A 15,938-nucleotide genomic window follows, 5' to 3' on the forward strand; every position below is an offset into this window, starting at 1 on the left:
ATGTACACATTTACAAATAAATAAAACACAGCATTAGTCAAAAATACCATATATTAAAAAACAAAAGGAAACATGAAGCATGTGCATGGAGATAGACATACATGAGTTTCTTAAAGGTGCTAATAATTAGTAAAGGGCTAGTGGTAATAATTTTGTTGAAATATGATACAGTTCTGATGCTGGATCTGTCATTAGTGATTTTAAATTCTTGCAGTCACTCTAACATTCATCTGTGGAGTCAGAAAAAATAAAAATGGCAACTACAACAAGTATCACAATTGGACAGTAGAAAGAAAATGGAGAGACGGGAAGACTTAAAAACAGCAGTTCTGGTGACTAATGCCATTATTTAAAAATAATATGAGCAGACTCTGTAGCAGTAATTAGAAGAGTGTATTCTGCTAAAGTAAAAAGCCTTTAGTCTTTAGCAAGGCTCCATAGTGCATCACATACAGTATACTGGGAGGTAGTTTGTCACACAGTTTGTGTATTTACTCTTGAAATTTTAAAATGGTCTCCATCAGTAAGTTGTGTACTTTAAGGGGTGACTTTATGCCAAAAGAAGAAATTTAAAAATTATCTTAAAAGAAGCCTAAGCAGAGATTTAACAGCTGGAGTTGTGCAGTATTTACAATTCATTTTAGGGTTGTAACAGAACAATTTAAAGTTGACATTATTACAATAGTCAATTTTGCTGGCTTTAAATGAACTAACATTTTTTTTCTCATATATTAAGAAACCACATTAACATTGTTTTAGTGTGTCCAGTGTTTTCCTCTTTGGAGCAGTTAATAAATAAATAATAAAAGCAATATTATTTTATTGTCATAATAACTATAAATAAGCACAATAAATAAATAAAGGAGAATATTGTGCTTCTGAATTAAATATACTACTATTGAATTCTCTCTTTCTCCCAATTTGATGGCCATTTAACATACAGGTAAAAATATTTGGATCCAGTTCTGAAACTGTAATCAATATTCAATACAATTTTCAGGTGGCATGATGTAAACATGCAGGACAAAAATGCACAGTGACAAATGCATGCCGCTAGTAAAGCACCCTTGGTAACAATTTCTGCTTTACTTATACATTAAACATGGGGCTGTCAACTATGTTGACTCTCGCTTGACATTTGTCAGACTTTAATGGCTAATAAATTACATTTGCAATTGGAATATTGTGTTTTTATTAATTTAATCCACTCTTTTCATAGGATACCATATTATTTAAACTAAACATTACAAACTGGACATCCACATGAAGTTGTGAAGCTAGAGCAAAGGCTAATGCAGCTACAAGGTGTATGTGTGTTATACACACATTTGAGATGTGTGCCAGAGCGTTTTTTAATATTACTACTGATACCATTCAATGCACAGTAATTTAAAATCTGTTAAGAGGAGGGAAATTGTTTCTTAATGTAGACATGCACTATTGACATGAACACACGTTTTCATTTGCTGAAAGTGCTTGTTTGGCCTCAGATGCCAAGGTCTACTTTGTTGATTTGATATAGAAACTGTGTACTATACCATGTTTGTAACAAACCCACACATACATCAAAGACATGTCACGGTGTCCCTTATATATATATATATATATATATATATATATATATATATATATATATATATATATATATATATATATATATATATATATAATATCCATCCATCCATTGTCCAACCCGCTGAATCTGAACACAGGGTCACGGGGGTCTGCTGGAGCCAATCCCAGCCAACACAGGGCACAAGGCAGGAACCAATCCCAGGCAGGGTGCCAACCCACCGCAGGACACACACAAACACACCAAGCACACACTAGGGCCAATTTAGAATCACCAATCCACCTAACTTACATGTCTTTGGACTGTGGGAGGAAACCAGAGCGCCCGGATGAAACCCACGCAGACACGGGGAGAACATGCAAACTCCACACAGGGAGAACCCGGGAAGCGAACCCAGATCTCCTAACTGTGAGGCACCAGCGCTACCACTGCGCCACCGTGCCGCCAATAAATATATATATCTATCTTACTAAACCACAGTTAATTTATGCACGGTCGATGCACCGAAGCGCTTGCGCACTGCGGCCTTGGCGCCCGCCCCAAAGTCAAACGCTGCCAGAACGCGGCGGCTTCCCAGAGTCAGTAGGTGGCGCCCAAACAACACAACCTCTGAGCGCCCAAACAACACAACCTGTACAGTCAAACGCAGCGGCTTCCCAAAACGCGGCGGATTCCCAGAGTCAGTAGGTGGCGCCCACACAACATAACCTGTAAAATACACTTGCTCTACTCCACTTTGCCAGGAGGCTCCCACAACGCACTTCACACACACCAGAAGCAAAGACATCACGGCTCCACAATGAAAGAGCTCAACTAACGGAAATACAAAACGACCCCGTATGGATAAACACAATGAACGAGCGCGCCCACAACGCGCTTTTGACACAGCACAGGCAAAGGAGGCACGTATCCAAATGGAGGGAGCTCAACGATTAGTAATACAAACACGAGCCCGTATGGCTACGACCTGTAAACGAGCCCATATGGATACAAACAATGAACGAAGGCGCCAACACAAAGAAACCGCTTTAGTTCAAATAGGGTTATTGAATTAAATGGAAACTTTACCAATCCTATGACCTGTGAACTAAACCTGAGGTAAAGCATGCACGCCAGGTTGTACAGCCGCCCGGACGCGACCGCCCACACCACTGCCTATACCCTCCATGATATTTCATCATGCAGCGGCTTCCCACCGAGGCGCATATTACGCCGTGGCGCACGCCCCAGAGTCAAATGCAGCAGCTTCCCAGAGTCAGTAGGTGGCGCCCAAACAACACAACCTGTTCACTGCACTTACTGTAATCAAACTTGCTGTGCTCCACTCTGCCAGCAGTCGGTGTCAGCAAAGGCAACAGAATCACGTCTCCACAAAACGAAACCGCTTTAGTACAGATATGCTTATTTAATTAAATGACATTTCCCCAGACACACCCACCCTCCATGATATGTCATCCATCCAAATATCGGACGGAACAGAAACTGATTGCCATTGTTGGATTTCCGATTCGCTAGCGAATCGCGGGCTTACTTGTATATATATAATATTAATTATACACACACACACACACACATTTTGGAGCTGCTGGGAATTAAATGTGAAAAAATTGGTTATACTTTGGTGTGAGTTGGTTTTTGAAGTATTTTTCATATGTGGATAATAAATCTTGACATATTTTGCCGCCATGTTAACAAAGTATTGAGTAAGCTGCCCAAAGCCTTTTGAAGCTAAAAAATCATATGGATGAATGCGTTCACATACGTATAACAAAATGTGCTGTTTTTTAATTGCTAAATGCTAGCAGTTTGGTTTGTTTGGGATGCATTAAGCACAACTCAGGTAGTTCAGGTGCTTTCCTTCTGTACTTAAAACCAGTGAAAGGCTTCTACAAATATCTAACTTTTTTTTATTTTTTTGTTTTCATGCTGGATTTACCCTTTGCACATCAGCCTTTTTTAATTTTCTCAATATTGGTGCTCGAAAATAATAAAAATATTTTATCTGTTCTTTAGTACTGTATGTAAACAAGACTTTTCATAAAGTATTGGTTTTGTTCATATTCAACATAATATTTTACTGGAGTTTTATTATACATTCTATGCAATTTATTGTCCTACATTTCTCCATGCTGACCACCAGTTCTTACTTGCATGATTGTTGAAAAGGTTCAGTACCCACAACTTCTAAGTTGAATGCCATGCCATCCTAGCCCTGATGCAAATGTCTAATGCACATCTTTATTTGGTGCCCTGTATACTCTATGACATGATAGTGTGCGTTGTGCTTTATAATACTGGTAATCATCAACTTAGGACAACGTTTGGTTCCGACGTCTGGACGTAAGATGGACCAGTATTTGTATTCAAACCTGACTGTATTTATAGTACTGTATAAGTCCCTTAAGTCATACTGTTTGTTTCATATTCTTTTTTTATCATCATCTTTTTTTGTAAATTTTTTTTTACTTTATTATTTTGTTTTGTTATTTATGTTGTTCACATGGGTACCAAACTTTTAACAGCTTCATGAATACTTTGTCTGTGTTATGTTATGTCATCCTTCTTCTCCTATCCCAGAGTTCATTGTGTTAACTGTGAGAGGAGGAATTTTACCGGCAGAGTTTGAGCACTCATATGTTTTCTGTTTTAACATTTCAGTCTGTTAATAATAAGCATTAACAGATAAAGGAGTTCAGTGTGGTGTCTTTACCCCTGCGTGGCAGTTTGCACAAAGTGGGACAGTGAGTCACAATGCAGAAGCTTTGGAGGTAAACCACATTCAAGGACAGAGTGCAGCAGTACAGCGCATGCAGTGAACACTAGTTATAATGGGATAACTTAAAGTCACATGCGATCGCATTCACTTTCTTTCCTCACTCATGCTGCTTGACCACCTTCATTTTTATGTTGATAACAATTGCCTTTTTTCCTCTTAATTGCAAGACGAACATAACTGAACGTAGTCAGGACTGCTTCAGGTAATAAACTGAGATCGAGATGAATGAGTCATGGCATACAGGGCTGGCATGGTGAAAATTGTCATTCGCGGTAGCAGTCGTAAGTTGAATGGTTGTAAAATGCATAGGTTGTAAGTCAACGACTACCTTTACTATAAAGTAATAATTAAAAAATAATCAGGATAATAATGCCTAATATAAAAGTAGTTTGAAAGATGGTATATACTGTATTTGGAGTTTCGTATTATTTAAGCTTTCTAGCGTTGGTGAGTTGAAAGCTTATTTCAGTGAGTCCACAAACTTGTATATTTAGTACAAATTTAAATATTTCAATTATTATATATAAGCCCCTTATAATTTGTGATAATTTATCACTTCCTATCTGACTGTGACACACTCACAATTTACTGCCAATTATGAAGCAGATGAAATGAGGATCAACATCTCAAACTCTGAGGTTATGGTTCTCTCTTGGAAAAGAGTGGATTGCTCTCTCCAGGTAAGGGGTGAACAACTACCCTTAGTGGAAGAGATCAAGTATCTCTAAATCTTGTTCACAACTGATAAAAAATGGGAATGTAAGAGTGAAAACTGGATTAGAATAGCACCAGCTGTTCTACAGACATTGTACTAGCTCATAGTGGTGAAGGGGGAGATGAGTTTAAAGAGAAAACTATGGTCATGATCTGTTGGTAATGACCATAAAGATGAGATCACGAGTATAAGAGGAAGAAGTAAGGTTTTTTAACCAGCTGGCTGGGCTGACACTCTGTGATAGGGTGAGAAACTCAGTAATTTTGGACAGCTTCAGAGTAGAGTCCCGATTGAGAGGAACCAGTTGAGGTGGTTTGGGCATGTCCTAATAGGCTAAGTCCTTTTGGCAGACCTAGCACTTACTGGAGAGATTATATTTCTTGGCTGACTTGGGAGTTCCCCAGGTTAAACTGGAATCTGTAGCTGGCGACAGGGATGTCCAGACGTAGCTGATTGGTCTGCTGTTACTGTGATCCTCACCATGAAAAATTGCCTCAGAAAATGACACGAGATGAACAAATTGTGATATTATCACTGAATTTTTTTATTTACTGGAGTGAAATATCCATATATATAATTCACTAAGCCGACAGAACAGGCAAGACAGCCATGGGATACACACGATATAGCCACGCCCGGCAACTCACAGAGACCCGCCCACCAATGCTAAGACGATGGGATACGCCGACAACTCACAGCCACGGCCGCCAACTCTAAGACCATGGGACGAGAATGCCTGCCCGCCCGCCTGCCTGTTACCAGCGGGTAAAACCATCGCAGCTTTTAACTCACAAACTGCAACAACTCTCCAAACAAGGACACCCTGTCTCTCGAGGCATTCACACTGCCGGAAGACAACCATGGGATACGCACAAAATAGCCATGTCAGTCAACTCACAAAGCCCAGCCCACCAACTCACGGCCACCAACTCGAGTACGCGTCCACCCACGCTCTCAAGGCATTCACAGTTCCTGCTCATGTACCCGGATGCAACAACTCACCACACACAAATTTTGCTTAATTTGACTCAACACGGGAAACCTCACCCGGCCTGGACACGGAGAGGATTGACAGATTGATAGCTCTTTCTCAATTCTGTGGGTGGTGGTGCATGGCCGTTCTTAGTTGGTGGAGCGATTTGTCTGGTTAATTCCGAAAACGAATGAGACTCCCTACTGCTAAATAGTTACGTGATCGCCAAGCGGTCGGCGTCCAAATTCTTAGAGGGACAAGTGGCTTTCAGCCACGTGAGATTGAGCATTTACAGGTCTGTGATGCCCTTGGATGTCCAGTACTGCATGCGCTCTACACTGAATGGATCAACGTGTGTCTACCCGGCGCCGACAGGCGTGGGTAAGCCATTGAACCCCATTCGTGATGGGGACCAGGGCTTACAATTGTTCCCCATGAACGAGGAATTCCCAGTAAGTGCGGGTCATTCGCTTGCACTGATTACGTCCATGCCCTTTGTACACACCCCCCCACGCTACTACCATGGTCGGGTGACTTGTTGGATTATATATAGAAAAGCAGGCAGAACCGCAAAGATCAATGAAAAGACAACGTGGCTCAGAGGTGCATGTGAGATGTAGCAGAGACAAAAGCGACTCAAGTGAGGAGTTGGGGGCGGGCACATGAGCAGGCAGTGCGTACTGAACGATGATTGTATGTTGGTTCTTAGCGTGCATTGTTGCAATGTTACTGTTCTTGGTGGTTTATTAAATTATGGATTTTTCAAATGTTCATTTTTTTTCCCAGTGCTTAAAAATCATTAAAAAAGCAGCGTGATTATGTGGTGTATACGCCGCGGGTTGGCTAGTTTTTTATAAAACCAATATAAATAAAATAAAGAAAATTTGTTAAAGCAAAACATGGTCTTGTGAAAAAGTAAGTACACTCACTCTTTTTTTTCTTTAATATATATGGATGTATCAAGATTTGATCTTCATGTAAAAATGTGTCTATGCAAAAAGGTGATGTAATTGGGGGGAAAAAAATTAAAACAAGTAAAATATGAATTTGCCATAATTTGTTCAATGAAAATATGCCATATGTGTGTGTGGAAAAAGTAAGTACAACCTTGGCATTAATAGCTGGTATTGTCAGCTGTGGCAGAAACATCTTCAAGCACTCATTTCCTTTATCTACCAGTCTCTGACAATGAGTAGAAGAAGGTTTTTCCCCACTCCTCCAGCTAAACAATGTTTGAGGGGATTGAAGACAGGATTTTTAATAATAATAATAATACTCAGCTAATGAGGGGGAGCGGCAGATTCTCTATTCAAAAACAACAGTGTTATTTGAAATTTTTTTTTTTTTATCTTGTACACAGAGTTTTCTGGAAGTATTAACAATATTTTAGCAAAATATTAACACATTTTGAACGTTTAGAGCATACAATTTGGTAATGGACATGTGGATTGTGCAACATTGCTTGTCATTGTCCAGCATTTGTCAGGATTAGGGCCACTTCAGTCAGAATCTTTATCCTGTACTTTCTCCAAGAAAACATGAGATTAAATTTTTTTTCTCAGCCGTCACTACAAACTACATATGCAAGTATCTTATTAAAAAATCATTTTTACGTGGAATATTCCTATAAAAGGATCACCACCGACTCATCTCACCTTGCTCATCACTTATTCTATAAACTCCCCTCTGGTAAACATACTTCTCACATGTATGCATAACATTAATGTAAAAAATATACACAAATAGAGGGAAAACACAAAATTATGTCAGCAAAACGGTAACTTTATTTAGCAAGTTATATTGCCATATTATGTGCAGTAGCTCAGGAAAAAGTCCAAATTTGGCATCCATTGATACATTGATATTGAGTTTTGCATGCTGCGATTAAGCAGAACAAAACTTAATTCGAGTGCCTGTAGTTTGTGAGAGAATGTATTTACAAGCTCTTAAAAAACAGCCGGAATATACAACACAAGGCACAAAACTTAATAATAATAATTCATTCATTACATTTATATAGCGCTTTTCTCAGTACTCTAAGCGCTATCCACACAGGGAGGAACCGGGAAGCGAACCCACAATCTTCCACAGTCTCCTTACTGCAAAGTAGCAGCACTACCACTGCGCCACCTGTGAGGACAACTTAATCGCAAACAAAGCCTGATGGTCAAAATAAATGTTTTAAAGTTTGTGCTTAAGTCTAAAAATATAATGGTAGTTGGAATTACTTCCTTCCTAGTAATTAATGAACAAGAGCAAGCATTTATTTGTGATAAAAACAATGCTATAATTATTGCAGCACATTTGAAGTAATAAAAGAAATTGTGAAAATGTGTATTGTTGTTTGCATCTGGAATTTCCTCACAATTATAGAGAGCTATAGAAAAACAACACTCAAAAAGCACAATATGTAAAAATGTTTTAAGAAAAAAAAAAGTGTCTACATTTAATTGTAGGGTGTTGTCCACAGTGAATTCACTATATTATATTGAACATTTCCCTATACTAGATTTGAAAGCAGCTTCTTAAAGTGTCTCCTATAGTTGTCCATTTTTATCTTTGGTTTAATTTGCATAGAACTTTGTCTATGCATTATACATAGGAAATTCTGTAAAATTTTGATGGAATGATTTTCCCAGATTTGAAAGATTACATATGGATGCATATTTTATTAAATCTTTGCACTATTTGGAGGCAAATTGTTACTTTTTAGCAAACACACACATTTGACTTTCTGCTTCTACTGTTAGTTTGTAAATCGAGCATAGCACCAGATTGTGAAATTGTCAAGATGGACATACTGTACTCTATACATTTTAACTCTGCTTGTACTGGATTTTACTTACTCTCTCACTTTATTTTGTTCTTGTTGCATGCTATTTCAGGTATGAGTATCAGTATAGCTTCTTTACAGGTTATATCTGTTCCTTTACATTTGTTGCCCCTTAAGAATGAACACAGTATACATTTGTTTTAATTTTTAAAAAACATCGGGATAAAGTTTGTAGCAATGCATGGATTGCTGGAGCAAGTTACCACAGTGTATGGTCATATGTACAAAGTTAAAACAGAAGACATCTAATGTTGACAGAGAAAGTGTCTTGCCAAAGTATGCAGTCTCATGAGTAATTGTGTATTTTAACAGAATAATAAATGATATATTGAAAGGTCATATTTCTATTTTAAAGCAATGAAGCTCAACTTTTTTTAATACATGATTTTGCTGTGCTAGAAAAATTATTTTAATAAAGAAAACACTGAGGGTTTCTTTGAGTTGGCTTTATTAGTGTTATCTAAACAAACACTTAGTCTATATAATAGAATTATGTTGAAGCACAGCATTTTCTGTTTCTTTTGCAGAAAGAATCAGTTGAATTGGCTGTGAGACTGATAGATGAATCAGAAATTCGAGGATATAAGCTACATGTAGAGTCAGCACACTTTGAGCTCAAAGGAGAGTATGATGCCAGCAAGAAAAGGAAGAAGAATAAGGATTACAAAAAGAAACTCCAGCAGCAACAGAAGTACAATATTCCTGATTCACAAAGTTTCATGTGTTGTCCAGATTTATATGAAGACTGAGCCTAAAGTTTTTTAGTTGTTTGTATTTTTGAATATGACATTATTTATTTATATGTGATTTCAAAAAAGCTGGCTGTAAAAGACCAGTGAGCATGTACAAATGCTTTGGAATGAGCTCTGCCATGTATTTCTGTTCCATTGAAGTTTGATTTTTGCTTTATAGGCATTGCTAAAAATGTATTGGTGTTTCCTTATTATTCCAGGAATCACCTGTTATTTATAATTAGATAATGTGGATAAACTCAGATAGTGACACTTAAGTTGGTCATTTTTCTTCTTGTAGCCATGTCTTGAGTGTAGTGAGAAGTCAAGCAAAATGACACTTTTTATTGGCTAACTAAAAAGATTACAATATACAAGCTTTCAAGGCAACTCAGGCCCCTTCTTCAGGCAAGATGTAGCCAATAAAAGGTGACATTTTGCTTGACTTCTCACTACATTCATAATGGCTAATATGGTACAACACCCTAGTACTACACCCATGTCTTGAGAGAAAAAGACCAGTGAAACCTCTAACCCAATAGTATTTCATATTTGGTGCCTCAATAACCTGTTTTTTAAGCATAGCAATATTAACAAGGTAGGAATGAGAATGTAGGATGGACAGGAAATATAGTTCAGTAATATTTCATCCTGAAAAATATGGATTCTGGTAAATGAAAATGACAGTTAAATGAAGTATAGGTCCACATAGTTGGAACATACATTGTAGAACATTGTATAGAATTAAAACTATTAAGACAAGTATGCTAGATAAACTTACATAATGTATTTCCAAGTGGAATGATTAACTTTTAACTAATACACATTCCAATTCGAGTCATAAAAATATTTTTTTTTCTGTTTCTAGACAACTTGACTGGAGGCCAGAGAAGAAACAAGGTGAATCTCGATACAGATTTGAGCGAGTTGTGATCATCAGGAATATGTTTCATCCTAAAGATTTTGAGGTATGTTAGTAATAAAGGAACACCATAAATGTCTGTTAAAACACTGTATAGCCACTTTTAATATAAAAGTCTAAACAGGGTTTTGAAACAACTTTTCAACCAAACCCAAGTTTGTTTTTAGATTTCTGTATATATATTTTTAAGGAGTTGACTCATTTAGAATGAAATCCAAATGTTTGACCGTCCAGGTGAATGTGTTCTGACATTTTTGATAAATAAAGTATTTTAAAATGACCACTTTTTTGTTGTTAAAAACATTTTAAAACCATGTATACATTACATAGTTAGCAATATGTTGTAATTGCATTTACATTTGGACTACACTCATTGGAGAGCACTATCCATATTACTAAACGAGAATGGTAAACCGGATATGGACGCAGGGATCTGCCCGTGGACGCAAAAGACATAGTGCGCAAAAAGGCCCCCCATACCAGACCAAAACTACGAACCGTCAGAGTAGGAAACAAAGTAAAACGTCATAAAGAGGTTAAAGAACAGGGACAAACACATGGAGAGCAGGTCACAGAACAAAGCCCCCCTCCCCAGAGTAAAACGAGAAAGACTACGAACCGTCTGACATGCCGCAAGCAGGATAAAGCGAGGTCAGAAATAAAACACAGAGTAGGAAACAAAGTAAAACTTTATAAAGGGATTAAAGAACGGGGACGAACACATGGAGAGCGGGTTACAGATGATGAAAACTGGAATGCAACAGCTTAAAAAAAACCTAGGCACGAAACACATGCACACCGAGATACAGAATATAAAGGCAGAAACAACGACAGTTAAACGTCCACACCACACAGCGGAGGCGGACCGGGAAGGTGCAGGCGCCTACATCGTGCGTCGGAAGGCGCGGTAAAGTACAAAAGGCAAAGGCGCCTACACAGCATGGTAAAAACCGACATAATACGGAAGGCGCAGGCGTCGCCGCCATATTGTGAGTGGCACTAATGCGTGGTGAAAGCACAGGAGGAGACATAGTAAAACAAGAGGAGTCAACGCCCCACCCCAGAGTGAAATGGGACACACTACGGAGTCCACAAAGGTTCATACATCAAACCCGAGATGGTACAGACACGCGTCTGAAACCGCGGAAGCAAAACTGTCTCGGCTCCAAAACCAAACAGCTCAACAACTAACACAGCTTCGACACCGAGCCCGCGTGGACAGATCTAATGAACGTGGACGCCTACAACGCGCGTCTCAAACTGTGTAGGCAAAGCAGGCAGGGATTCAACACGACACAGCTCGAGTGACCGAAATACAAACATGCGCCTGCCTGGATATAATTAATGAATGCAGGCGCCTACAACGTGCGTCTGAAATGCCGCAGACCAGGCAGGCACTGCTCCAAAAAGAAAGAGCTTGACTAAACGAGATACGAAGTGAAACGGGAAACACTACAGAGTCCACAGTACTCCACAATGCACCGCATAATAGTTCGGAAAGAGCTTCTTAGTAACAGTTGGGAGACCCAGAGTGACACGGGCGAACGCTCCGTATTAAACATACGTCATCCTCACACGTCCAAACTATACAGCATAGGTGAATCACATTACAGTGATGCATTATTAACAGTACGATAAACATCACAGTATCGCAAACAAATGAAAATTATTACTCGAAAAAGGGAAAATATATTTACCACGGACCAGTTGTCATTGAAACAAAAGCAGAATAAAGCGAGATCAGAAATGAAAGACAAAGTAGAAAGCAAACTGAAACGTCATAAACGGGTTAAACAAGGGGGCCAAACACATGGACAGCAGGTTACAGATAATGAAGACCGGAATTCAAAAGCTTCAAAAACATAAGCTCGACTGACCGAGATACAAACTGAAATGGGAAACACTACTGGGTCCGCAGTATTCCACAATGCACCGCATAATAGTACGGACGGAGCTCTGTATTAACAGTGGGGGTCCCCAGAGTGACACGGGCGAACGCTCCGTATTAAACGTGCGTCATCCTCACACGTGGCTGCCCAGCGGGCACGGGTTCAAAACGCCGGGGGTAGGCGAGCGAAGCGAGCAGGGGGCGGAGCCCCCTTGTTCAAAAATAAACTGAATTGAGCTGACTTTACAGTATGTCTTTGTTTTACCTGCTGCCCATGATTTTTTATTTGGTTTGTTGGAAATAAGGTAACAAGTTAAGCAGTCAGCAAATACCTGCACATTTGAGAAAACTAAATTTTTGCACTAAAAAACTTTATAAGTCACTCGAGCTCCTACCTTTACACCTAGTGCTTTTAGTATCACCAACCTGCATGATGCTCAATCAGAAAGCGAGTTAGCCGCAGCTGTGGTTTTCACATTGTAGCCACAAAGTATCACAGACACTTGAAAAAAAGATGGGTTACAAATAGGATTGAAATGCCAGTATGAAAGGTCTTAGTACTATATACATCCATCCATCCATCCATCCTTTTCCGCTTATCCGAGGTCGAGTTGCGGGGGCAGCAGCTTGAGCAGAGATGCCCAGACTTCCCTCTCCCCGGCCACTTTTTCTAGCTCTTCCGGGGAAATCCCAAGGCGTTCCCAGGTCAGCCGGAAGACATAGTCCCTCCAGCGTGTCCTGGGTCTTCCCCAGGGCCTCCTCCCGGTTGGACGTGCCCGAAACACCTCACCAGGGAGACGTCCAGGAGGCATCCTGATCAGATGCCCGAGCCACCTCATCTGACTCCTCTCGATGCGGAGGAGTAGCCGCTCTACTCTGAGCCCTTCCCGGATGATTGAGCTTCTCATCCTATCTATAAGGGAGAGCCCAGACACCCTGCGGAGAAAACTCATTTCAGCCGCTTGTATTCGCGATCTCATTCTTTCGGTCACTACCCATAGCTCATGACCATAGGTGAGGGTAGGAACATAGATCGACTGGTAAATTGAGAGCTTTGCCTTATGTACTATATACAGTCATATGAAAAAGTTTGGGAACCCCTCTCAGCCTGCATAATAATTTACTTTCAACAAAAAAGATAACAGTGGTATGTCTTTCATTTCCTAGGAACATATGAGTACTGGGGTGTTTTCTGAACAAAAATTTTTAGTGAAGCAGTATTTAGTTGTATGAAATTAAATCAAATGTAAAAAACTGGCTGTGCAAAAATTTGGGTACCCTTGTAATTTTGCTGATTTGAATGCATGTAACTGCTCAATACTGATTACTTGCAACACCAAATTGATTGGATTAGCTTGTTAAGCCTTGAACTTCATAGACAGGTGTGTCCAATCATGAGAAAAGGTATTTAAAGTGGTCAATTGCAAGTTGTGCTTCACCTTTGGGATCCTCATAGCAACACTCAAAAGATCTGAAAACAAAGATTGTTCGGTATCATGGTTTAGGGGAAGGCTACAAAAAGCTATCTCAGAGGTTTAACGTGTCAGTTTCAACTGTAAGGAATGTAATCAGGAAATGGAAGGCCACAGGCACAGTTGCTGTTAAACCCAGGTCTGGCAGGCCAAGAAAAATACAGGAGCGGCATATGTGCAGGATTGTGAGAATGGTTACTGACAACCCACAGATCACCTCCAAAGACCTGCAAGAACATCTTGCTGCAGATGGTGTATCTGTACATCGTTCTACAATTCAGCGCAATTTGCACAAAGAACATCTGTATGGCGGGGTGATGAGAAAGAAGCCCTTTCTACTCTCACTCCACAAACAGTCGCTTGTTGTATGCAAATGCTCATTTAGACAAGCCAGATTAATTTTGGAACAAAGTGCTTTGGACTGATGAGACAAAACTTGAGTTATTTGGTTATAACAAAAAGCACTTTGCATGGTGGAAGAAGAACACCGCATTCCAAGAAAAACACCTTCTACCTACTGTCAAATTTGGTGGAGGTTCCATCATGCTGTGGGGCTGTGTGGCCAGTTCAGGGACTGGGGCCCTTGTTAAAGTCGAGAGTCAGATGAATTCAACCCAATATCAACAAATTCTTCAGGATAATGTTCAAGCATCAGTAACAAAGTTGAAGTTACGCAGGGGTTGGATATTCCAACAAGACAATGACCCAAAACACAGTTCGAAATCTACAAAGGCATTCATGCAGAGGGAGAAGTACAATGTTCTGAAATGGCCGTCACAGTCCCCTGACTTGAATATCATCGAAAATCTATAGGATGATTTGAAGCAGACTGTTCTTGGTCGGCAGCAATCAAATTTAACTGAACTGGAGTTATTTTGTATGGAAGAATGGTCAAAAATACCTCCATCCAGAATCCAGACACTCATGAAAGGCTATAGCAGGCTTCTAGAGGCTGTTATATTTGCAAAAGGAGGCTCAACTAAGTATTGATGTAATATCTCTGTTGGGGTGCCCAAATTTATGCACCTGACTAATTTTGTTATGATGCATATTGCATATTTTCTGTTAATCCAATAAACTTAATGTCACTGCTGAAATACTACTGTTTCCATAAGGCATGTCATATATTTAAAGGAAGTTGCTACTTTGAAAGCTCAGCCAACGATAAACAAAAATCCAAAGAATTAAGAGGAGTTCCCAAACTTTTTCATATGACTGAATGTATTATTAAACTGACTAATTATAGTAAGTTTCCTTATTTTTTAATTATGTATAATAATTAGTATTTATAGTACTAACTGTGTGAGGATAAAAAAATAGTAAAATATGTTAGCAGCAATTGCAAACCACCACCTTGGTGAAACAAGCTTGACTGGGGGTCCCTCTTGTTGAAAGAAACCCATTTAGTAACAGGAAAACATATGTCACAGTGGTACTGATCACGTAGGCATCCTATTTGCAAACAAATGATGGCTAGCTACGCTGGCGGAAACCAGGGTTGCAACCCAGTGGTTGAGAAACATTTACCTAGGTGACCCACTGCAGCCCACTTCCGAACCAGTGATGGTAACTTGCAAAAGGACCTTTGGTGTGACCTAGTGGCTTAGAAATACTGCCTTACATGGACCTGGGTGGTGATCCACAAGACTCAAGGAGTGGTTAGTCCTACTTGATATCTACGTTTAAAGTATGCATACTGGTGACCCACACCACACCCACAGAGCCTCAATTGCGAATGCCGAGAAGAATGACTACAGCTCTTGGGTTTTCCAGTAGAAATGAAGGAGAGTATACAAGAGCATGGAGTGTGAGCCAGCTGCCTGGTTGGAGATGTCTGAATCTGTTGAATGACTTGAGGAGCAGTGAAGGTGAAAAATAGCTGATATATATCTCAATCTCACCTCCCCTTCACCCCCCACCTCCAAAATAACTTTTAATATTAACAGTATAGAATGCACTTACACTAGCAAATATTAAAGAACACAAATTTTTCGATACATTATACGTATATATAGCACCAATCAGCCACAAAGTTAATGCCACTGACAGGCGAAG

General features: G+C 39.5%; 1 protein-coding gene across 2 annotated transcripts in view; it reads left to right on the plus strand.

Annotated features, from left to right (window-relative positions):
• Nucleotides 1-15,938, plus strand: part of htatsf1 (HIV-1 Tat specific factor 1) — a 76,229-nt gene that overhangs the window by 27,077 nt on the left and 33,214 nt on the right. For both annotated transcript variants that reach the window (XM_028815793.2, XM_028815795.2), the window contains exons 6-7: nucleotides 9,398-9,561; nucleotides 10,470-10,569. In XM_028815793.2, coding sequence (XP_028671626.2) covers nucleotides 9,398-9,561; nucleotides 10,470-10,569 — 264 coding nt within the window. The remainder of the gene's footprint in view (nucleotides 1-9,397; nucleotides 9,562-10,469; nucleotides 10,570-15,938) is intronic.

This window comes from Erpetoichthys calabaricus, chromosome 12, assembly GCF_900747795.2.
Source record: "Erpetoichthys calabaricus chromosome 12, fErpCal1.3, whole genome shotgun sequence".
Taxonomy (NCBI): domain Eukaryota; kingdom Metazoa; phylum Chordata; class Cladistia; order Polypteriformes; family Polypteridae; genus Erpetoichthys; species Erpetoichthys calabaricus.